The sequence below is a fragment of the Pundamilia nyererei genome, unplaced genomic scaffold (assembly GCF_000239375.1).
Source record: "Pundamilia nyererei isolate P.nyererei 1_Seehausen unplaced genomic scaffold, PunNye1.0 scaffold00495, whole genome shotgun sequence".
Taxonomy (NCBI): domain Eukaryota; kingdom Metazoa; phylum Chordata; class Actinopteri; order Cichliformes; family Cichlidae; genus Pundamilia; species Pundamilia nyererei.
Window position 1 is genome coordinate 86,967 of NW_005187896.1, and position 22,834 is coordinate 109,800.

Sequence of the window (22,834 nt, forward strand, 5' to 3'; positions counted from 1 at the left end):
GTGTTTAAGTCTATGTGCAGAATCCCTGTACCTGCTCTCATTTACTGTTTGGTGGTTCTTGAAATTTTGTGAGATGTCACCAGAGATTCTGGCATTTCGGACAAAATAAATTTATATTAAAAAAATCGATTCAGGATTTTAATGAATCGATTTTACGTTATCCAAGCCAGAATCGATTTTAATCGATGAATCGATTATAAAAACCCAGCCCTACTGCATAAGTATTATAGCGTCCCTCCTCCTCTGTCTGTCTGCGTCACTCTGTGAGACAGAGCAGGACAGGAGGAGCTAACTCGACTGTAAATAAGAGCCGTCTGCTGAAAGGAGATAAACTGAGATAACGAAGGGAAAACTTTTTTCAATGTTGCTTAACTTGCAAAGGAATGACGTTCAGTACCGTGCAACAATCGTGAGCCAATTTCATTTCTCTGTATTCTGCTGGAAAATGGATGTAAGGATTTATTGAAGCATGTTCAAAAAGATGTGTGGGAGTAAAACATATCAGGCAAAAACGGATTTCTGTGACTGTAAAATGAATATTTTGGTATGATCGCCTTTATTTCTCTGAACTCTCTCAGACAGATTTCTGTCATTTAAGTGTCTCCAGTCATTTCTCTTCAGGCCTCTAGAAGGACGTTAGGAGCTCTTCTCAGACTGTTTCTGCTTTGTTTTGTTCTCCGTCAGGATGATCCCACACTGCTGTAGTAACGTTGAGGTGTGGACTCTGTGGAGCCCAGTCTGATGGCAGTGCTTCACTCTGTTTTCCTGCCCGGGTATATTTTTACTGCAGGTATTCTCCTACTCCCAGTCAGGTGCTTTGCTTGGCTTTAAATGGCTGCTGCATTTAGAAGTTTTAGCGAACACCACTCGCTCCACTGCAGCCTGAACCATAACAGAGCCTCCACCGTGTTTCACAGACGTCTGCAGGCTCTCACCAAAAATGTAACTTGGCACACGTCGGCCGAGGGCTGCACAATTACTTGTATTTGATGTTCCAGAATTAAATGAGCCATCAAAGCAAAGGCAAGCCAGGCGCTCCCTAAATAAGCAGCCGACCACTCGTCTATATGAGCCAATCACAGCCTTTCCCTGCTCCATGCCTGGAGCAGTAACACGGAAAATGTATCTGTGTGTGGCACTGCAGACATGGTGTTTGGTAATACTTCGTTTTTAAGGCAGCTGATGTTAAACATGAAGGCATCACATGCACAGAGTGCTGCAGAGTTGTGTCTGCAGCACAAACAGCAACAACTTCTTCGGCCAGCTGAGGGACTCCATCAGCAAAGACTCCATTAACATAATTAATGCATTAAAGCCAACGCTGCAGTGCAGCTCAGACGTGCTGAGGTCACCAGAGTCTTTCACAGCAATGCAGAGATTTGTTTACATTTTGTTAATCGTGACAAATAGTTGTGGTCTCAGTGTTGATCACAATGATGGCGATTATCAGTTAAGCTGTAACTGTGCAGCCATACCTCAGCCTCTCCTCTGGGGTTTGTCCTCCATTCTCCGGTTTCTTCATTTATTTATTTAATTTTTTAACGACACTCTGAACACTTTGCTTAGATATGCTAAGATTTTATCCAATAGCTCTTTGGAAATTCGTTCATTGGTGCAAAAATACTGTTTTATGCATGTCAAACGGTGAAGTCTTTGGCATGTTTTGTGACACATGAGTAGTAGTAAAGTGTCTGGAGTTGGGTTCATTGAATGATTCATTGGTCAGCAGTTAAAACATTCCTCTGAAAATGGTCAGGTACAAGGAGTGGACTGAAAATGGGAGAGAACAAAACAGGTTTGGCTCCTTGGAAGCAAAATCAAGACGTGTGCGCAGCACTGTGGTCACGTGAAGGTGGATTAATGATCGTTAATTAATGCAGAAAGGTCAGGATGTCCAGGCACAGTCTGATCTGCTCGTTTCTTAAAGTGTTTTTGTTTGGTAGAAGCTGTTTTCCACACATGACTGCCTCTAATAATTACATTTAAAATGCATTTAATGAATTTGTGCAGTTTGGATTTTCTGCTCTTGTTCCTTTTTAATTACATTCAGTCGTGTGTGTGTGTGTGTGTGTGTGTGTGTGGTTATCTCAGGACTGGATTTAAATACAACAAACAAGTCAGTCACCACCCACATGGTTGATATTAATGAAGGCCTAGGTCATGTGACACACACACAGGCCTCGGCTGCTTTCATTGGGTGTCAGCTGATAGAATCACAATAGAGCCGCTCAGCATGGTTGTTACCCGTTTGTCACGTTACACCACTTCCTGTGTGCCGGGACAAAGGTTACTGCAGCACATGGTGATTGGTGGATGACCTCATCTTAGTGTCTTTTACTGACTGACAGGCCAGCCGACCAATCAGAAGCACCGCATCCTCTGCCGCAAACCAAACAGGTGTGCTGCTGAAGCTCCTCCCACTCTGATGTGGTGTGAGAAAGTTCAAAATCTGAACACAGCTGGGAGAGCGCCTTTATCCCGTCCTCCTGTTCACACACAGACACACACACAGAGCGCAGATACAGAGGAGAGGTTCACACACACAGACACACACACACACACAGCGCAGATACAGAGGAGAGGTTCACACACACAGACACACACCTGGCTGTTGAAGCCATGTCGCAAACACTCACTCAGAATCCTCTGGAGAAGACCTGGGGTCCATGGATGCAGAGCAGGCTGAACAGACGGCGAGGCTGTAAGTACACAAGCGCACACATGCAGCACATGTGCGTGCACACACACACACACACACACACACACACACGGTTTGCGCTGTGATGCCTTGTTTTGCTTTGACATGCTGATACTTGTGCGTTTTCTTCTGAACAGCTTGTGTGGATTCACCAGGTGTGTGTGTGTGTGTGTGTGTGTGTGTGTGTGTGTCCTGACGGCCATTCACCCTAAAGGGTCGCTGTGTGATTGCGTGCGGTCAGACAGACTCAGACTCAAAAATAACACGACAAATGTGCATTTAAAGAATTTTGTAAAGTACAAAGTGAAACTAAACATCTAAAGAATCACAATAACAAAATATTTTGAAGAAAGAGTTACAAAGTATGAAAACTAGGCTGTTGGTGGACAAGTGTGTGTGGCGAGGCTCAGCCTGCCCAATCAAACGTCAGGACCGCACGTTTCTGTTTAACCGGCAGCGCAGAAAAAACACCAGAATCATTTGTAGCTTATGATTGGGTGGCAATTTTCCGATCTTCACCCCCCGACTGAAGGAAAAAATTCCCACCACACAGTTATAACCTTATCAGTGCAGGAGTGTCTGACTCTGACCTCAGAGCAAGGCAGCAGAGCGGCCGTGGAGCTGCTGATTCTCTGCTGTAAAGTCCACATTTCTGCTGCTGATGTGACGTCTGTATATATCTGAGTGCATGCAGAGGGTTGTTGAAAGTAAGATCCCACACAGAGCAGCTGTCAGAAGAAGAAACAAACGAATGTCAGGTTCCTCTCAGATCTTCCCTGAAGCTTTCACTCAGACGTGTTAACATTTTGCAGCTTTGTAAGCATTGAACGGGCAGCCTAACAACGAGGGGGGGCGACAGCAGCAGGCAAACACCTGAAGAGGAAACAACCAGTGCTCACTGCTGCTTTCTGAGTGCTAACGTTTTTATTTGGATCCTTTACCAAAGTAAAAGCACAAGAATACGTGTGACATTTCCCTGTGACTGCTTCGTCTGTGCAGTCGGAGTGTCTGCAGCCTGCGGTCGGAGCTGTGGAGATGTCACAAGATGGGTCTGAGTGGTTTTAGGGTGATTTATGGTCTTAACTCCACATCAATCGGTAATCAGGTGTGATGTATTTATATGCAACAGACACACAAACACAGCGTGCTTTACAAAAGCCAACAACAGCAAGAAATGAGATCAGTGCTGATGTGGGAAAAGGAAAAACCCAGTAAATGAGAAGAAAACGTATTTCAAAGAACAGCAGTAAACTTCACTGACTTCAGCTGCACTTCCTACTTAAACTACAGTAAAGTGCAGAAAGGCTGGGAAACAAACATGAAACTGAAGCGATGAAGAAGAGAGAAGCTCGCCATGAGCTTAAAATCACCTCCTTTCTGTACGGCGAGCGTGTGTCTGTGGGAGGAAAGATTACAGCCTGTGACCCTGAAAAATGACTCAGACGGTGTTCCTTCTTATCACCAAAATAACATTTAGTCCAGCTCGAACCCTCGTGGCACACTTGTACTGACGTCAGCGAAGGAAAGCTGTGCAGTCAGACATTGTTTACGAGATGAGCCGAACATGGTTGTGTTGTTGCTGCCTCTCCTTCACAGCCAGGCATTAACATTTAGATCAGGATCGTACGGAGGACCGAGGCTTCAAAGACATGGATGAAATAAAAAGGAAGAAGTTCTAATGTCTTTGACACATTTTTACACAAAAAACAGAAATGAATTTATAAACATTTACTTAAATGTGTTTATTTATTAAGAGAACACCCAACAACCATGTGTCCCCTTTAAACAAGCACTTTGGCAACAGCGGGAAGGAAAAACTCCCTTTGAACAGGAAGAAACCTCCGACAGGCTCAGGGAGGGGCGGAGCCATCTGTCGAGATGCTAGCATTGTAATGTAGTAGCTGGAGTATTTTGCAGGCTTGTGTCAGTATTTATAAGACTGATGTGTTTGAAATGTTCGTCAGACTTCAGATGGTAAAACTTTCACGGCTTCTTTGAGACGTCGGTGTTTCCTCCTCGGACACCTGCGCTGGTCACCTGTAGTCACCGTCTTTGTGTTTGTGCGTTTCAGCCTCGGTGCCCCAGTTCACCAACTCCCCGACCATGATCGTGATGGTGGGCCTCCCGGCACGAGGGAAAACCTACATCTCCACGAAGCTCACCAGGTACCTGAACTGGATCGGCGTCAAAACCAAAGGTATCGGCCGCCAGCGCGGGGCTAAACTGACACACCAGGCCGTCGCCACACAGATGGAAACGCATCTGTTAGTGTGAGCTGTAACGCAGCTCGTGTTCGCAGGTTATTGCCCCCTCTCACGGACAATAACCATATCCAACTTCTTAATAGCAATGAACTGGTCTGCATTGGTGCATCATATCTTTATTCTCTTCCCCCCCCTGCCCCCCCCCCTCTTTCTTAAATAGATAACTATCATATCTGATATCATATCTCACAGTACAATAATATTGAATGGGTTGCATTGTTGTATTTTGTCATGTTTCTCAGGTCTTTGTCTGAATTTCTACCAACATTATTGCTAAGGATTGTCTTATTGCATTGGAGTCACACTGGGTTAAATATGTACACTTGGGTTTTAAGGGCTATTTATTATTTTCTTCTTTTTTGGGTTGTATGGAAGCCCCAAACGCAATTTCATTGTTCTTGACAATGACAATAAATAAATACTACTACAGGTGCTGTTTGATGCAGCTTGGAGTGATTTCTGTAAACCTTCACACAGACTCTGACTGAGCAGCAGAGTAATAACGTTTCTCAGGTCAAAGCTTTGTGGATAAACAGGCAGGTTGCAGAGATGCGGATGAGAGCAAAGGAACTGTTTGGCCGCGGCGTTTCTGGCTGTCCGGACTTTATTTGGTCTGCTGTGTGTTGCCAAAACACTTCCAGGGCGCTGAGGCCTCCTCAGGACTCTGAAGGTGCTCTGCGGTATTTGACACCAACATGTTGGCAGCACATCCTTCAGAGGATCCTAACACTGTCAGATTTCAAGGATCTAAAAAGTTCATTCCAGTCAGCATGGCTCTGATGAGTCTGTTGATGACATTTCAATGATAGTAAGGAGATTTCCATCCTCGGTCATAACAGCTGTAAGCTGTGCACATACTTTCTTCTTCATCAGTGCAAAAATCTGTTATTCTCCACACGAGTTTTGCATCTGCTCTTCTGCTCACAGTGAAGCTGTACGGTTTTATGGAGCAGAGCTTGTGTTTAGAGACCGGAGCAGAAGTTTTAACATGGGAGTCTATGCAGGGTGGGCCACTCCAGGCCTCGAGGGCCGGTGCCCTGCAGGTTTTAGATCCCACCCGGGGTCAACACACCTGAAGCACATGATTAGTTCATTCCCAGACCTCTGGAGAACTTCAGGACATGTTGAGGAGGTCATTTAGCCATTTGAATCAGCTGTGCTGGATCAAGGACACATCTAAACGCTGCAGGACACCGGCCCTCGAGGCCTGGGGTTGCCACCCCGGGTTTATGGGGACGGACTGACTGCTGGAGCTTCTGCTGGATGTTAGAGGAACTGCAGTTTGGTCTTTTTCAGCCGTCTGAAAGCATCGTGGGTTAGAACGTGTGCTGCTGTCAGCCACAGTTACTGCTCCTTGTTTGTGTTGTTATAATCCTTCGCGGCTCGTTCCCCTAACCTGTGATGGTCACTGCTAAAAAGCCAGCAGATGGCATCCTCATTAGCATGTTTAGCTGTAAGTTTAGTCTCACCTCTAATCTCTGAGCGTTGTTAGCTCATTGCTACAGATCCAGACCCTGTCACTGTGTCAGCAGGATTGTGTTCTCTGTGTTCCAGTGTTTAATGTGGGCCAGTACCGCAGACAGGCCACCTGCTCCTACAACAGCTACCAGTTCTTCAGACCCGACAACGAGGAGGCCATGAAGATCCGCAAGTACGAACCCTCAGCTGCACGTGTGCCACACCTCGGCATTAAGGCGTTAGTGTGTGAGGCTGTGTTTCTGAAACCCACAGCATGTTGCTTCAGAGGAGCCAGACTACGCCGTCATTTTTAAAGTGCTCGTGAGCAATACGAGTCCAACTCTCTGAAGGTCTTTAAAAGTTACTGTTTGGACATTTGCTGCTTTTTCTCCCGTTTTCAGTCCAGTTCTTGTACCTGAGCTGTGAGTCGTTTAGGCGTAAAGACTGAAAGTGACCGTATCAGACATTCATTTTCAAGCTTGTTAGAATCGTTCGCACTTTGTTTTTAGACTTTTGTTGTTGAGTCATAAACTGGCCTTAAATAATCTGTGACACAAAGTGAGATGGGAGCTGGAGCAGTTCACTGCAGAGCTCACCGTCCATGATCTCGGCCCCTCAGCCCCTTCTTCTTCAGTCGGTCGCACTGACCTGTAACTCTCCACAGTGCTGCTCACCTTCCATCACGCTCCAAGATGAAAACGTGGAAACAAAAACATCCATTTGATGTCCTGCAGATAAGATGAGCTTTTGTAGCGCTCACAGTGGTCAGACCGCAGCAGTATGTAACAGACTTTAAACACTCACAGCTGTCCAGCTGTTCTTTGGCATAACTGAGGTGCATGAAACTCAACACACGTGCACATACGTGGAAATGCAGCATGAACGGCTGAAGCTGTTTCCTACTTTCCTACCAGCATGTAAAGATATGAGGGGTGAGTCCCGCCTGCTGACAGTGTCATACATCGTTAACGTGTCGGTTTCTGTGTCGGCACGCAGGGCCTGCGCCGTCGCTGCCCTCCAAGACGTGTGCGAGTACATCAGCAGGGAGCAGGGTCAGGTGGTGGTGAGTCAAAGTTTCCTCCAAACTGCTCAGCAGCACGTTTTTGTTTGCAGTGGACACACAAACACAATATTACAGTGACAAATCAGATCTCCCTAAAACGCCGTGAACACAAGTCATCACAGCCTTGTGTGAGCAGCTGTTAAAGTCGGTCAGCGTGGTCTTATTGAGTTTGTCTCTTGAAGGTTTTTGATGCCACGAACACCACCCAGGACCGCAGAGAGGTCATCCTGAACTTTGCCAAAGAAAACGGCTACAAGGTCAACTTTCTTTCTTTCTCTTTATTAAAAATAGAAATGTGTTCGTCAAACCTCTGTGACAGCTTTTGTTTCCTTCCTGTTCAGGTTTTCTTTGTGGAGTCGATATGTGACGACCCCGACATCATCGCTGAGAATATTAAAGTAAGTGAGCCGAGGCGAGTCGCTGCTCGGAGCCGGGATCCGGCGCGCTTTCAGTTTGTTTTTGTTGGAACGGGCTGAACCGAGCTCGCTGTGCCAGCCCGCGGGTGTCTTGGCAGGACCTGGACTGGTTTTTGTTCCACAACAAAAGCGTGGAGAAACCCTTCCTGCAGCTTCTCCGTCCTTTTCTCTTGTTTTCTCTTCAGTTTGGCTCGTTTCAGACTTCATGTTGTGCGTGCAGCTCACGTCTCTCTCAGCATGTGCCCTGCTTTAGTCGTGACTTTTCCCACTCTCTCTGCCTGAAAACAGCAAGTGAAGCTGAGCAGCCCGGACTACGCCGGCTGTGACAAAGAGGAGGCCGTGGCCGACTTCCTGAAGAGGATCGAATGTTATACGATGACCTACGTCCCCCTCGATGACACCAAGGACAGGTGACTGCCCCTGCTGTGGAAAATCCACACCTCGTGGTTCACTGTTAGCGTGGAGGCAGATCAGCCACACTCTCTGTTCATGCTAAACTCATAAAATAACCTTACACAGAGAATTTGGAATTAAACTCCATCATCACATCAATCACTCTGCACAGTCGATGTTGGTTTGAGTTGATGCCTCTGAAGCCCATTAAATATGACAATATGTTTAAATTGTAATAAATTGTGGAGCGAGAGCTTTACGGACGTCCGTCTCAGCTGGTCCAGCGGTTGCACGAGCCAATAATACGGCAGGATTCCTCACATGACTGTGGCTCAGCAGGCTGAGCGGTTTGCCCACTAATGGGACCGTCTGTGGTTGAATCTTGGGTGAGATCCTGAAGTCGTCCCTGAGCATCCATCACACTGAGAAAAAAGAAAATGCGTGTGCATTAAGTACAAATGTAACTAAGTACAAATATGATGGCAGAAGAAATGAACAACTTTAAAGAATGAAATCTTTATAGGAGCTTCACATTGATACATCGCTGCGTGACAGGTTGTTGGTCCTGTGTCTTCGGCCTGGGCGACCTGTCTTTGTTACGTAAACGCACCGTTGTGTCCAGCAGAGGAAGTTAAACAGGGCTGACGCTTTTGGGTCTCTTTTCCTCGTCTTTCTGCAGGAACTTGTCTTACATTAAAATCTTCAACGTGGGCAGCAGATACCTGGTGAACCGGGTCCAGGACCACATTCAGAGCCGGATCGTCTACTACCTCATGAACATCCACGTCACCCCGAGGTCCATCTACCTGTGTCGCCACGGTGAGAGCGAACTGAACCTCGTGGGTCGCATCGGAGGCGACTCTGGGCTTTCCTCTCGCGGGGCGAAGGTTCGTTTTTTGTTTTGTTTTTTTAAATGCACCTGTGATCTCGGGTCATGTTGTTGTCAGTGAGATTTTTCTCTTGTCCGTCAGTTTGCCAGCACTCTGGGCACCTACATGCGTGGGCAGTGCATCAGCGACCTGAAGGTGTGGACGAGCCACATGAAGAGGACCATCCAGACCGCAGAGGCTCTGGGAGTCCAGTACGAACAATGGAAAGCTCTCAACGAGATCGACGCCGTACGTAAAGAAACGGCTCGGCCGCTTCACGTGGATGATTTCTGCTCGTAGGAGACGAGTCTGACTTCCTGTGTGTTTCACTTCAGGGGGTTTGTGAGGAGATGACGTACGAGGAGATTCAGGAGCATTTCCCCGAGGAGTTCGCGCTGAGGGACCAAGACAAGTATCGCTACCGCTACCCTAAAGGAGAGGTGGGTGTGGACCCTGCGTCACCTGCTGGCCAGCAGGGGGCAGCTGCTCTGGCTGTGTAATAGGAGTCACTATGAGTTTAGGTCTCTGTTCCATGTTTTACTGAATAAAACATTAAAGAGATTAAAAAATAAATCTGGTCCCATTTTGAGTCAGATAATAAATCCGAGTGTTTGATGACAAGAGGAGCCTCGTTCAGCTTCACGCGTTGACAGCAAAGTGACTGATATCTAACTGTGTGTGTCTCAGTCGTACGAGGACCTCGTTCAGCGTCTGGAGCCGGTCATCATGGAGCTGGAGAGGCAGGAGAACGTTCTAGTCATCTGTCACCAGGCAGTCATGAGGTGTCTGCTGGCCTACTTCCTGGACAAGAGTGCTAGTAAGTGGTTCTTCTGCAGTGGCTTTGCTGAGGCTTTGAGCCTTTACGCTCATGTTTGTGATCGAAAGGTGATTAAATTATTGGAATTATTCCCATAAATATCACCCTATGAACCCACCGCTGAGAGTACAGGATCACTTCTTATTTATCTTTCACAGGATTTTTTCGATAATGAAACAAATGAAGAAACGATGATAGATTCCCCGAGTTTATTTCTCTGTGGTTAGAGTGATGGCAGCAGGCATGCTGTGGATGAACAAACATTTCTGTCTGTGTTCAGACGAGCTGCCGTACCTGAAGTGTCCTCTGCACACGGTTCTGAAACTCACGCCAGTCGCTTACGGTCAGTCTCGCCTTCTTCTGCCTCTGACTTTAACGTCCTCCTCTGTTAGTAGCATTAAAACAAGCTCTGCAGCGTAAACTAGCAAACACAAAGTAAGATGATGAAAGTTGTTTTTGAACGGCGTGCTGGTGGAAGAAGTCACGACGTGCAATCACAGCGTCCGTCTGTTGTTCCCTCAGGTTGCAAAGTGGAATCCGTCTTCCTGAACATCGAGGCCGTCAACACGCACAGAGACAAGCCGGTGGTAAATATGAAATATGATTTTTCTTCTTTTAAACACAAACGGCTGAACACAAGTTGTAGCGTTAACGAAACCTGAGACTGACCGAGGTGCAGAGGAACCGCCCACACTCGGTGAACTAATGGTTTTAATAAATCACAGGTGTGTGTGTGTGTGTGTGTGTGTGTGTGTGTGCAGCCTGCATTGAGTCAAAGCGCTGCGACTCTGTGCATCAGACTCAGTTTGACTTTCTTTCCCAGAACGTCGACGTGGACCGAGACCCGGCCGAGGCCCTGGAGACGGTCCCTGAACACATCTAGAGGAGGCCGGCAGGGAGCTCGTTTTTATTCACTGGTGGAAGTGGCCTTTTATTGTTTTTTAATTTAAGTAATCTTAGAGATCATCGCTGTTGTGATTGTTGCTGTTGTGACAGTTTGAAGCTTCACAGCACTGAAAATGAGACATTTCTCTGTGGTAGCCTCTTTCCGTTGTCGATGCACTTTATAACGTAGGACCGAGGCCGGATGAAGAAGAGGTCTCGTCTACTGTGGGGAAAAAAACAAAGTAGTGCTGAACATGTGCCGGGGGGTCTGCGTTACCGTGTTCCCTCCTCGACTCTTCCTCACCTGTACCTGTGCTGTAACCAGTGTCAGTCTGAACCGTCATTGTAGGAAGTTAACTGTCCACACTGACATACCGAACACGTGGTGCTGGTTACCGTCAGCGAGTAGAGCGTTGTTACAGATCCTTAAAGGACAGGTTGAAAGGATTTTTAGGATTGCTGAAAAAGTTTTTATTCCTGGCAGTAAAACCGTCATGTTTGCTCTGGTGGTAAATGCACCAACATTTCTATTCTGATCTAATCGACTTCTTAAAGCCACATTCACGCATTGAAGCCGGACTTCCACCATCACGCCCGCGGGCCTTCTTCCAGGGCAGAAATAAAACTCTCCCTGAGTCGTGTGCTTGGCGCCTCGATGCTGATAAAACACCCAGAACACGCGCTCTAAAACAACAAGGAAACACTTGATGATCATCAGGGGGAAAAAAAAAAGTTAAAGTCGAGACAGAAAGCAGTTTAAACACCTATAAAACTGGAACCCAGCTATCGCCACCTGGTGGCCTTCAGACAGAATGCAGGTAGATGCATCCATGTTTTTACCGTGTCTGCGCCTCGGGACTTCTGCGAGCCTCAGCTCTGATTACCTTCAGCCTGTTCAGAAACTGTGATGATAGTTTAGTGTTTTAATCTCTTTTTAAACGGCCCGCGTTCATTTAAAAGAAAAAGAAAAAAGATGGAGGAAAACCATCCCTGCCCAGATATCCACAGGCGACTGGAATATAACCTGAGGGGTTGTGATTGGATTCAGCAGGACTGGCTGACAGTGTTTGGCTGAATGTGGTTTTTGGTAGTTTTCAGTATTATTCATTGTAAAAGATAAAACAGAAACGAGGCCTTCAAAGCACACGACCCATAATTCCTGCGTAAAACATGAGGGGACAGCTGGTCCTGTAACTGCCCGATACCTCAATGTGCCTCATAAACACACAATCCATGACTGCTCTATGCACCCCACTCTTTAGTGGGGGAGGGAGGTCTGGTGCATCTTTTTTCTTTTTTTCTGTGAAGTTACACTGACTGTTCGTGGTCCTGATGATGTGTCCGTCCGCTGTAGTCCTGCTCTTTGTCTCCTGGACTCGCTGATCCAGGATCACTGGTATCATGAACTCACCTACAGGCAGGTTGATGTTAGGAGGGCGAGTGGTTCATTACAGGCAGCACAGACTGGTGTCGTACTAAAAGTCACTAAAGATCAATGAAAGCATCAGTTAGATGCTGGAATCAAAACGGCCACATCCTGTGGTCATTCGAGGGACTGCGTTTGTGGTTCCACACATCGGTTTGCTGCTCGGATGAGACGCTAAAAACTGTGCTGCTGATGAACGCTGCAGAATTAATAAGCTTCATGATGATAGTGAAGCCAAACACCTGCGTAGGCTTCCTTTGCAAAAGGAGTCGCACCACCCGTGTTAACACCTTCAGGTGTTCTTAATAATAGTATACAGGATCAAATATACCTCAAAGCCTGCAGTTTAGGGATGTGCTCACCTGAGAAACTGTAGAAAAATGCACATTTTCCAGAGTAGGTAGCTCAGGGTTACCATGGTGATATGCTGTAGTTAGGTGAGTCAGGTTCATGATACCAGTAAACCTGGATAGCGACTAACACTATTACTCAGATGTGATTGGAGGCCTCTGTGTGCTGGAGCATTATGTTCTGCGTTGTGCAGAATCACCTGGTGTAGCAATAGAAAATCAAACCACCTCAGGGGATCCTCATCTTCACAGTGAGTCAGTTTTACTGTGAGTGGTAGCAAACCTGCAGTGTTGAACAGTAATTCTGTGTTTAAACGAGACTCGTACAGTAACCCCGCCCCGTGCCGCTGTGTCACCAGCAACCAGTCAAATCAATGCAATCACTGTTGTTGGATCAATTATAAAACTTTATTTTATAAACGTGAAAAAAAACCTGCTGTTACGTTAAAATCCAGGCAATAAAATCTAAATGGATACTGGACATTTGTGTTTTTTTCCTCATGTTTAAAACGAAGGCTCACACGAGTCCAACACGAGGCTCTAATGTAACCGGGATTCACACTGTAACACGACCAGTCCACACAACGCTGCTGCTGCAGCTTCTCTTTCACACACGATAAATAAAAAGAAGGCAGGAGAAGCTGTCAGGTGGTTATCTCTGACTGCTGCTGCTGGTGGAGGCCTGGCTGGAGTTGGGGAGGGAGTGGGCCTGTCTGTACTGCTGAGTCCAGGTCTTAGGGTCCTGTTCATGAAGCTGAGATCGGACACAAAAAACCATCATTAGTAGCCACAGCTTCATCTGCAGGTGTAGGCGTGCTCTGCTCAGCAAACTTACTTCACCCATGAACTCCAGGATTTTGGCTTTCGACACCTCTGCGTCGGCACGCTGACCCCAGCGAAACTCGTGCTCAATGGGCTCCGTGTGAGGGATCCGCACGTACTCCAGGTACCTGCACGCACGCACACGCACGCACACGCACGCACACAGGAATCAAACTGAGCATTAACAGAAAAGATGTCAAGTAAATGAGTGTGGAAGTCGATATAAACTGAACGTGAGCAGCGAGCTGCTCTTCACATCTTATAGAATAAAACATGATCTTCCTATAAACGAAGGTCGGGCGAACTGAAACGTCGATGCTGATCATCACATCTGGTTACAGAAGTAGAGGCCTCCCAACAGGACCTGCGATCGCCCGCCTGATTATTTATGAGCTGAAATATAAAACTGCAGATGATATTTAAAGCAGTAAAGAGACTTTGGAGAAAACCCATCAGCCACATTATAAGTGCTGATGGGCCGTCCACCACCTGTGACAATAACAAATAAATTCAGCCGATAAATCTGTTCAGTCTCCAAATATCTGAGTCTTAAATCCTTATCAGCCGGGTTCACTTACAGATGTTGTGCCTGCTTCCACTGACAGCTGTGGGTTTAACTTCAGGGTAAATGACAATTTTTACATTTTGATGAAAACCACTTAAAAAAAAGAAACCCAACATCAACAGATCCTTTTAATCCAGACTGAGGAGTTAAATAATCATTATGAAACATCAGTGATGCTGCCAGCATGTCGCATGGAAGTCTTTCAGGTTGGAAAACATGAGTTACAATACAGCGAAAAACAACAGACGCTGAAGAGAAAAAGCCCTTTATGATCCACTGCAGCCTGCTTTTGTAGGAAAGCGATGCATCGTTCGAAAACAGACGCAGAAAAGTAACTGAAGACAAAATGTCAAAGAAATGCGAACCGAAACACAACACGGGGTTTTCTGACCGGTTTGGGAATGTTGGAGGAGCTGGTCCAGGCACGGTGCTGCGGTGCTCTGGCCTCCTGCGCCCTCCTGCTGCTCTGTGGTGTGGTATAAACCAGAGTCTACGGTCTGACAGACGCTGGCTCTGAACACACCAGTACGCTACTACAGCGACCCTGCCGGGCTCGAACCCGCGACCTTCTGCTTACACGGCGGTGCCTTTAGAAGCCTGAGCCATCGTCAGACTGCAGGACGCAGGTACTTCACACCTGGCCTGTGCTTTCCAAGGTGGGGGAGGGGTTTACATGTTATCGGGTAATCAGATTACATCCAGTTCAGCGCAGTAACTTGATCAGAACTTTAAACTGTCCTTGATCATTTGTGGCTGACCCCACAGTGACCCGGTTACCACGGTGACAGAGCCCATGACTCGGGTTGCTTCCTACCTTTGACGCACAAACTCGTCGGTGACCATCTTCCTCACGTCACCAAACTCCTCGTGCTTCTCTCTGCGCACAGCAAACAGAAACGTTTAAAGTCAGATTTGTGCCGACTCCTGACGGGCAGCTGGGCGCCGACTGAGGGGCGTGGCCTCACCCGGGGTCCACGCGCAGCTTCCTCAGAGTGTTCCAGATCAGATCTGTGCGACGAGGGAAGACAAACCTGTCAAACTTGTGTCCTTCCACAGATCAACTCGCCTTTGTTTTATTTAAGGAAGACTGACACTCACTCTCTCTGACGACACCGCCTTTCATGAAAATGACGCTGAGGATCGCTAACAGCAGACCCATCTTTGGATTGGACGGGCTCCTACGTGCCACAGGAAACAGACACTTGTTACACAAATGCAGGTTTTCTGATGACGCACTGATGTTGGCTGTGTCAGAGTATAAAACACGCTCGGCCTCAGCGTTTAACTGTTTAGGTTGTGATGTAACACATGATGTCACCACTAGATGGGGCTGCAGTCTCTGCCCAGTTTCTTAAAGTTAAAGACCTCTCAGAATCCACACAGCGCACACAAACATTTGTACTGCTGATGTTTAGACGCTCGTTTCCCCGGTCTATGAATATATGCATGAATACTCACCTGACCGGCGAGGCTTTGTCAGGCGTCTCCAAATTATTGACCAATATGTACATTTTATTTTTAGGGTCGATTTCCACCAGCTTCAGGCCGAACACCTGGACAGAGCAGCAGAGGAGCGCCGTGCTGAGACAGTTTCACTTGCAAATCGAGACGCCGATCATCTCTGACTCTACAAACCTGGTCAAACGTCCGCGCCGCCCTCTTTAGGATCTCGGGGTAAATGTTTCGGTAATCCTTCACCACATGTTTCACCAGGTCTGAAACGGCACGGAGACGACGTTATCTTTCATTACTGTGCTTTATACGCGTGTCTGGGACATCCACGGCTGCGAGCAAGGTTTTAAAACACCTCAGACTCACAACGTCTTCTTCAGAGCCCGACACGACACGCTGAGCACTTTTATTTTTTCAAACAAACTGAAGCAGCCTCTGTTTTCGTGGACACTTCTGTTCCTTAGCACTCAATTTAACTGTTACCCCCGTTTGATTTCACAGTTGAGCTGATATAAACCTCAGAGGGCTTTTCAGTGGAACGCTGCCGTGTATTCAAACGCTCCCTGGCTGCTGTCTGTACCTGCTCGCCGTACAGGCATCTTCTTCTGGTCCTTCACCAGGAAGTACTGCACCACCTCAGCAGTCTGCAGACGGACGAGTGACAGAAAAAAGAAATTAAATACATTTTACTGATCATTAAGAATCAAACTCTGGATTTCTCCTGGTTCTGTACCTTTTGGTCGACCTGTGCAGGTGTGAGCTTCTCCAGCCCTCTCTGCACCTGTGACGTACTCGGCTGAGTGAAGGTCGCATCGTCATCCTCATCCTGAGCCACCAAGTTGCCGGTGTGTCTCTACGTGGGAAAAATGTACATGGAGTCAGTATCTGTGAAACTCACTGACACCCTCAGATTCAGCTTATTTTTCTGTACGGCAACTTTGCCTTTTATCAGCTGGCTGTCTAAAAGCTCTGGGACAAGATGGAGACACGATAAGGTTCTTGCAGTAATCGCCAAACACACGGACCTCCAGAGGGTCAACACCAAAAACCATCAAGTCCAACCAATCAAAGCTATTAGGTTTCAAAGAGAAGCAGCAGCGTCAACGAGCTCCTGGGCTGCATGCTGCCCCAAGCATCTGACTGCATCAGTCACTACGCTACGTTCACACTCCTTTCCTATGAAAGTTTGCTGCTCTGATTTCCCGGCAACGTCAGCGCAGTTTCTTTCAGCAGGTCGGCTCGGAGCCCACGCAACTTAAAAAAAGTCACTGGGAAGAGCGATCCAGCAGCCGAGACCAGTTCAGGATGGTTATGGTTGGTCTGAGCTTGCAGTTTGAACCCTCCACAGGTCAAAGCTAGTCTTGCCTTTGCTGCTCCGCTGAGGCCTCAAACTCGCAGCCCCTATATTGATGTGAAGAAATATAACGCAGTTTGACTCTTTCTGTTGGGGAGGTTTGTTTGTTGTTGAGTGAAATGTTAAAATAAGCTCTTTAAATGATTTATTATGAAGGTGACATGAGCAGAGAGCACAAACATGCTGAGGGATCGGCTGTGTTAGTTCAGCGAGTCACAAACTAATGTGAACACTTGTGTTTGTATTTTGTTACGTATGACAAAGTGTGTCTGTCCAGGAAGAGGACAGGTGTGTTTGTTTGCTAGTTCAATAAAAGGCTTCGGTTAGTTTGCAGTTTTGTCTTGTTATACAATATTTAAAATAAAAAACAAACACTTTTGGAAGTATTTGTGATTTCTTCTTGTTTGTTTTGTACTATTTGAACACTACGGTGAGATGACAGTGCCAGCAGTGGCCCACAGCTGATTTACGTTTGAGACCCCTGACTTAGGCAAAGTGCCGATGACCCCGAGGTACCCCGCTGAAGATGTGGAAGGTTTCCCAATAAAGTGACCATTCAGACCACCTCACCGCCATCAGGGACCGGCCTGTTCGTCCAGCTGCTTCAGCGGTTTCTGCTCGTAGCATCTCTGATGTTTCTCAGCATGTGTTTAAGAAACCATGCAGAACGTTTTCTCCAGTGAAGACAGAGCAAACATCCAGAGAGCTGGAGCTTGTTTCTGCCCCTCTGCATCACAGACATCAAATTACTGCACTTAATTCAAACTCTATATCCCATGATGCTGAAGCTCCTATCATTGGGACACGTGGAGTGGGTGTAATAATTATTTAACATGTGCCCTCACAGTTGGAATCATTTTTCCTGCATGGGCTGCTTTTTTTTCCAGCTGCTGTGGTTTGATCTGGACGTGATCTTGAGTTTATTACAAAGGCGTTCACCACTTTACCCTAGCACCTCTCACTACTGTAACAGTGCAGACAAGTGAAAAGAATTTCTTCTGTGGTGGAAACGAAGGACTTACTCTCTGAGAGGAGCTCTGTGTGCTGGACGGTCTTTTCCTCTGCGTCATGGCGACACACCGCCTGATAAAGGAGACAGGTAGGGTGAACAGATGTGCCTCTTTAGGTTGGACTGCACAGCATTTTAATTCCTGGCCCCCTGCACCACATCTCGAATGGTTCTGCAGTACATGCACTTTTCTAAAGTCTGACTTTCACATACATGAAGGGGAGGCTGTCACCAAAGGTCATTCTGTTTGCAGCTTTGCACAGCAGGAAATTATGGTGTGAAGTGATACATCGTGTGCATCATCGCTGGATTAAAAATGAATAAATTGCCAGATGTGTCTGTACGGTGGCCCTGAGAGGCCAAACGGACTGCAACTTCAGAAAACACTTGCAAAAAGAAAACAAAACACAACGGAAATCGGGAAAAACACAATGGAAATGTTTCTGGGGAGACAATAACCCGACGGACCAGATGCAGGAACCAAAACATGCTAACAAGTGCGCTGGGAGACACTTCTAAGAAGTGGATGAGAGGTAAATGTGCTGTAATCATATGATTCTAATAATACTACAGATATCTGGAATATACATGCATGCTTTGGTTCCTGCAACTGGTCCGTCGGGTTATTGTCTCCCCAAAGAGAACCCCCACCCCACACACACACACACACACACACACACACACACACACACACACCACAGACCTCCTACCAAAAAAAAAACATTATAGAAGTTATAACTTAATTTGAATGTTATTGGTTGAAACATGTGCTTGACCCACAAGCCCCTCAATGCAGTGAAGAATCCTCTTCACCCTCAGCAGGAAAGCAGCCCACAGCATGTTTACCAGCCTCCGTGATTGGCTGTTCCGTCTCACGCCATTAAAATCTAAGTACCGTAAAAATCAGAGTCTGTTCATTTCTTTGTAAGAGAGCAAACCAGATGTTAGACTCAGCGCTGACCTGTCCCACACAAACACAGTTTTTGCCGCACATTTATTCTGTTAGGACCTGATCGCCGCAGCTACACCGTGTGTGTGCGTTTCGGCGCGTTTTAAACGAGAAAGTCTGTAGGCTGAACAAAAACAAAAACCCGGAAGTGACCACAGATCCTTAACGCGAAAACCAGAGCAGACAGCGTTGCTAACTCCGTGCCCTAAAATACTTCACCCGGATTTCCCGGGATAAAGCGTGGCTAACAGAAGCTTCAAATAGTCCGTATGTTTTAGAAAATGACTCACTTTGATCCTCCACCCGTTCCAAACGGTCAGATTCCCGCTAATGGGGCTTGTAGGCGCCTGCTGATGACGTCATTTGCACTTGCCGCTTTTCCTTTCCGTTTCATTCGTCGTTGGTTTCACTCAGTGACAGTAAAAGTCATTGGTTTCATCTATTAATTAAATAAAAATTGAGTGGTTTTATTTATTTATTCCCCCTGTGACAGTTTGATGGTTTATTATACCGAGAAAATTATTTTTATTTTACAAATTCGCCGGAATAATATTGTTCATTAGTTTATGTGTAAAAGGACCTAATTGGCATAATTACTAATGAACAGAAATATGAACGTTTGATAAAGAGATAAATAATCATACTGATATAACTCATGATTATATGATAAAATTCATGACGCACACAGGAGGACAGGCGTGAGAAACTACTGAAATTTATTCTACAGACAAGCATATTTAAAATGAAACTAACAGGAATTTCAGAAATCCAAGAGAAGCTTCATACTTTATTCAATTAAATTGATATTTCTTTCAGACCTCTGCAACTGTTGACTTTTCTTCGGCTGTTAGCTTCTGTGATTGGTAGGAAGAGCACATGTGTAATTTTGAAATGAGCTTATTAACTTATCAAAAGCCTTTTTATAATAAGTTAAAAAGTCTTCTCGGCATTCCATTGGAAAGTGTACCAGCCTCTGTATGAGATAAATATAAGTGTCCATATTAAAGACGAAGCTACAGACCCTTTCATCCAACTATGAATATCTCCATGTAATCCTCTGGATGGGGAAAAATCACTTTCGTTATTCTTACTTTTTAAAATTATAATGAAAGTCCCATGTTTATTGTTGCGCCAGTCTGATATTTGAGAACATAAAATTTCTGGAAAAAGGTGCGTCAGTCTTAGAAATTCTTGATTTGAACAGTTTCAAAAGTAAAATACTTTATGTACTTTTAATTCATCACCATTTTTAATGATCATCTTAGGCTTTTTATTTACCTAAACGTTGTACTACATGAGATTTTAGAGTTTTATTGAATAAAATATGCAAGTCACAGTTATTGACGTGTGAACAAGAAGCACAAACGTCCACCGAGGCATCTCTCTCTCTCTCTGAGCAGTGGAATAATATTCTATTTTTATATAAACATGTAAGAGTGGATAACTTTGTAAACAACCGGACATGAATAACTTGAGGTTATTACATAATAGCAGAGTTTTCTCTCTTCCTCTTGAAAATACTTTCCTTAAAGATTTTGCACATTTTAGGATCAATAAAGGCAGAAATGTAAAACAGAGGTCAGAGGTCAAATGTGAGATGATATTAGGATGCAGCTATGATGTGAAAGTCACCATACACCGGTATCCTTTCCTCAATGTAGCCAGTACGAACAAACAAGCAGAATCTTAAGCACAGTTTTAAGGATAAAAAATGTTTTGTGAAAGTTTGACCTTATTTAACCTGGAAGAAGAAGTCAGAGGTCCAAAGTACCACAATATTTACAATCCACATGTACGATTCCCTATTTTTATCCACTTCCTTGTTATTGTTATCAATATGAACAATGGGAAAGAGAAGCTTAAAATAGCACTATACAACATTATTATCATTTTGACCTTCAGATCGATCCACTGACCTTGAAGGAGACGTCAAATGTGGCATATTTCACATGTTTTATGTTACTTTGTAGATTTTGATGATACATATCACACTTTTAGGAAAAATTGGGGTTTTTTTGGCCATTTTCCACCAATAACTCCTAGAGATGACCTTGAAGACGCTGGTGGATGGAAGCTGAATTTCAGTGGACCGTTAACATGACGCCATCTGCAGGATCTGAATTTATTCAAAAGTCTTTGTGTTTTCAGATGGGAAGACACATAAACACTGCCGGAAGCAGGACCTCCTCAGCAGAGGTGAGGAAGACTTTGCAGCAGTGAAGGACCCTCAGGTGTACTATTGCAGTGTAGTATTTTTACTTTGGACAGTGTTAAGAAATCACATCTTTCGCTCTGCGAACACCAGAGGGCGCTGTATCCCCTGTTTCAACCTTACCTGTGAATACACCTGTGGCAGATTTTTATAAGCTACAAAAATATAAAACAGTGGTTTAAAGTGCGCCATATGACTAAAGCAAAGAGTTTATGGACATGTGAAGGGGTGACTGTGAAGATAAATTATTTACAGGAATAACTGTTCTTCTCGTTTCCGCTCAGCTCTGAGAGACAAAGTCCACACAGAGAGAGACGCGCTTAGACAGACACAGAGACAGACAGCTGACAGTCGCACCCTCCCCTCCCTGGACAGCAGCGGTGTGAGGTGGTGAGGTTGCCCGGCTGTGTACTCGGGCCATGCGGGGTCAGCGGGATGGAGGAAAAGCCCAGAGAGTCTCCGTTCAAGAACTTCGTGGCTGGGGGTGTCGGAGGAGCGTGTCTGCTGCTGGCCGGACACCCACTGGACACCATCAAGGTGAGAGCTGCAGCCCGAGCCGAGCTTCAACACAGCTGATTTAGACCTTTAGACAGAAACATTCAGTCCACGTCCACGTCCACGTGTGTGTGTGTGTGTGTGTGTGTGTGTGTGTGTGTGTGTGTGTGTGTGTGTGTGTGTGTGTGTGTGTGTGTGTGTCGGGGGGGTGATGTTTCTGAAGAAGTCACGGGAAATGTCAGATCGTGGTGCTAAAGAGATTACCGACAAATCAGCTTAAACTGTTGCCGAGGCGGCCACCTGAACACGGAGTAATGAGGCTGCTTAGAGCCAGCGGGAGACTGTCGAGGAAATGTCACAGCGTGGGTACAAAGTGTGCAGCTCAAACTCCCGAAGTTAAAATCAGATTTCTGACGAAAACAAAGTAAAGCCACGAAGCATCACATGTATTGAACACATCACAATAGAAACGTCTCATTACTCTCACTGTCGCATTTTCACCTTTTCTAAAACGTATAACTTCGTTTTTTAAAGTAATAACTGCTTATGATTTTTATAACTTTATTATTCACATAATTGTGCATACTCTGTCAGCGCGCCCCAGGGCAGCTGTGGCTACAATGTAGCTTGCCATTGCCAGTGTGTGAATGTGTGTGTGAATGTGTGAATGACTGAATGTAGTGTGAAGCGCTTTGGGGTCCTTAGGGACTGAGTAAAGCGCTATACAAATGCAGGCCATTTACCATTTAGTAACTTTGAATGTGCAGAAATCTAATGTAAATGCTAAATACCAACAACCTATCGTTACAACATGGGCATTATTTTTAATCCAGATCTTTTTGTAGTCTATCTAAACCACGTCTGTGTGTTTGTGTGCGACACACTGAGTCTTTGTGAAGAAACAGTTTGATCACAGCATCGCAGTAACCGTCACATGAGCGCAGCACCGCCCTGTTTATCAGTGACAGAGCAGCAGATGTTAGTGGGTGTCTCCTCCTGTCTGACAGCACTCAGCAATCCTCCTGCATGGTCACTGTGTGTGTTTGTGCGTGTGTGTAATTCTTCTTATTTAAACTGTGTGTTTCAGGTGAGACTACAAACACAGCCCAAAGCTGCTCAGTATGTGCTTTACACAGGAACCTATGACTGCTTACGCAAGACCGTATCCAAAGAGGTGAGCGCTTTCTGCAGGACAGTCACAGGCCACAGCCACGCAGCTCTGTTTTCAACATGTGACACATCAACTGAAGTATAGGCACTTTAATTAAAAACTAGAAACTCACTTAAAATTATTTGTGTGCGTGTGTGTGTGTGTGTGTGTGTGTGTGTGTGTGTGT

At 45.7% G+C, this 22,834-nt stretch overlaps 3 protein-coding genes across 9 annotated transcripts in view; 2 read left to right on the forward strand and 1 right to left on the reverse strand.

Moving 5' to 3' along the window:
- LOC102206163 (6-phosphofructo-2-kinase/fructose-2,6-bisphosphatase-like) overlaps positions 1-13,127 on the forward strand; it is a 17,378-nt gene extending 4,251 nt beyond the window's left edge. For 2 of the 5 annotated variants that reach the window (XM_005754016.2, XM_005754018.1), the window contains exons 2-14: positions 4,770-4,895; positions 6,517-6,613; positions 7,417-7,483; positions 7,666-7,740; positions 7,825-7,881; positions 8,188-8,309; positions 8,972-9,179; positions 9,264-9,410; positions 9,497-9,601; positions 9,849-9,978; positions 10,259-10,321; positions 10,501-10,565; positions 10,802-13,127. In XM_005754016.2, the coding sequence (XP_005754073.1) occupies positions 4,770-4,895; positions 6,517-6,613; positions 7,417-7,483; positions 7,666-7,740; positions 7,825-7,881; positions 8,188-8,309; positions 8,972-9,179; positions 9,264-9,410; positions 9,497-9,601; positions 9,849-9,978; positions 10,259-10,321; positions 10,501-10,565; positions 10,802-10,861 (1,322 nt within the window). In that variant the 3' untranslated portion in view covers positions 10,862-13,127. Of the gene's footprint in view, positions 1-2,556; positions 2,702-4,769; positions 4,896-6,516; positions 6,614-7,416; positions 7,484-7,665; positions 7,741-7,824; positions 7,882-8,187; positions 8,310-8,971; positions 9,180-9,263; positions 9,411-9,496; positions 9,602-9,848; positions 9,979-10,258; positions 10,322-10,500; positions 10,566-10,801 lie in introns of those variants that run through there. The other 3 variants (XM_005754017.1, XM_005754021.1, XM_005754020.2) reach the window with 3 other exon arrangements.
- Positions 13,029-19,163, reverse strand: ndnl2 (necdin-like 2). The gene is made up of 11 exons (XM_005754015.2): positions 19,081-19,163; positions 17,855-17,915; positions 16,212-16,331; positions 16,059-16,122; positions 15,662-15,741; positions 15,485-15,579; positions 15,125-15,204; positions 14,992-15,034; positions 14,841-14,903; positions 13,475-13,589; positions 13,029-13,393 (listed from the first exon to the last, which is right to left on the reverse strand). The coding sequence occupies exons 2-11, from the start codon at positions 17,900-17,902 to the stop codon at positions 13,292-13,294; spliced, it is 810 nt and encodes a 269-aa protein (XP_005754072.1). The 5' UTR covers positions 17,903-17,915; positions 19,081-19,163; the 3' UTR covers positions 13,029-13,291.
- Positions 19,164-21,313: 2,150 nt separating this feature from the next.
- The window catches only part of LOC102207394 (mitochondrial carnitine/acylcarnitine carrier protein), a 5,161-nt gene continuing 3,640 nt past the window's right edge, over positions 21,314-22,834 (forward strand). For 2 of the 3 annotated variants that reach the window (XM_005754022.1, XM_005754023.1), the window contains exons 1-2: positions 21,314-21,539; positions 22,585-22,671. In XM_005754022.1, the coding sequence (XP_005754079.1) occupies positions 21,438-21,539; positions 22,585-22,671 (189 nt within the window). In that variant the 5' untranslated portion in view covers positions 21,314-21,437. The remainder of the gene's footprint in view (positions 21,540-22,584; positions 22,672-22,834) is intronic. The other variant, XM_005754024.1, reaches the window with a different exon arrangement.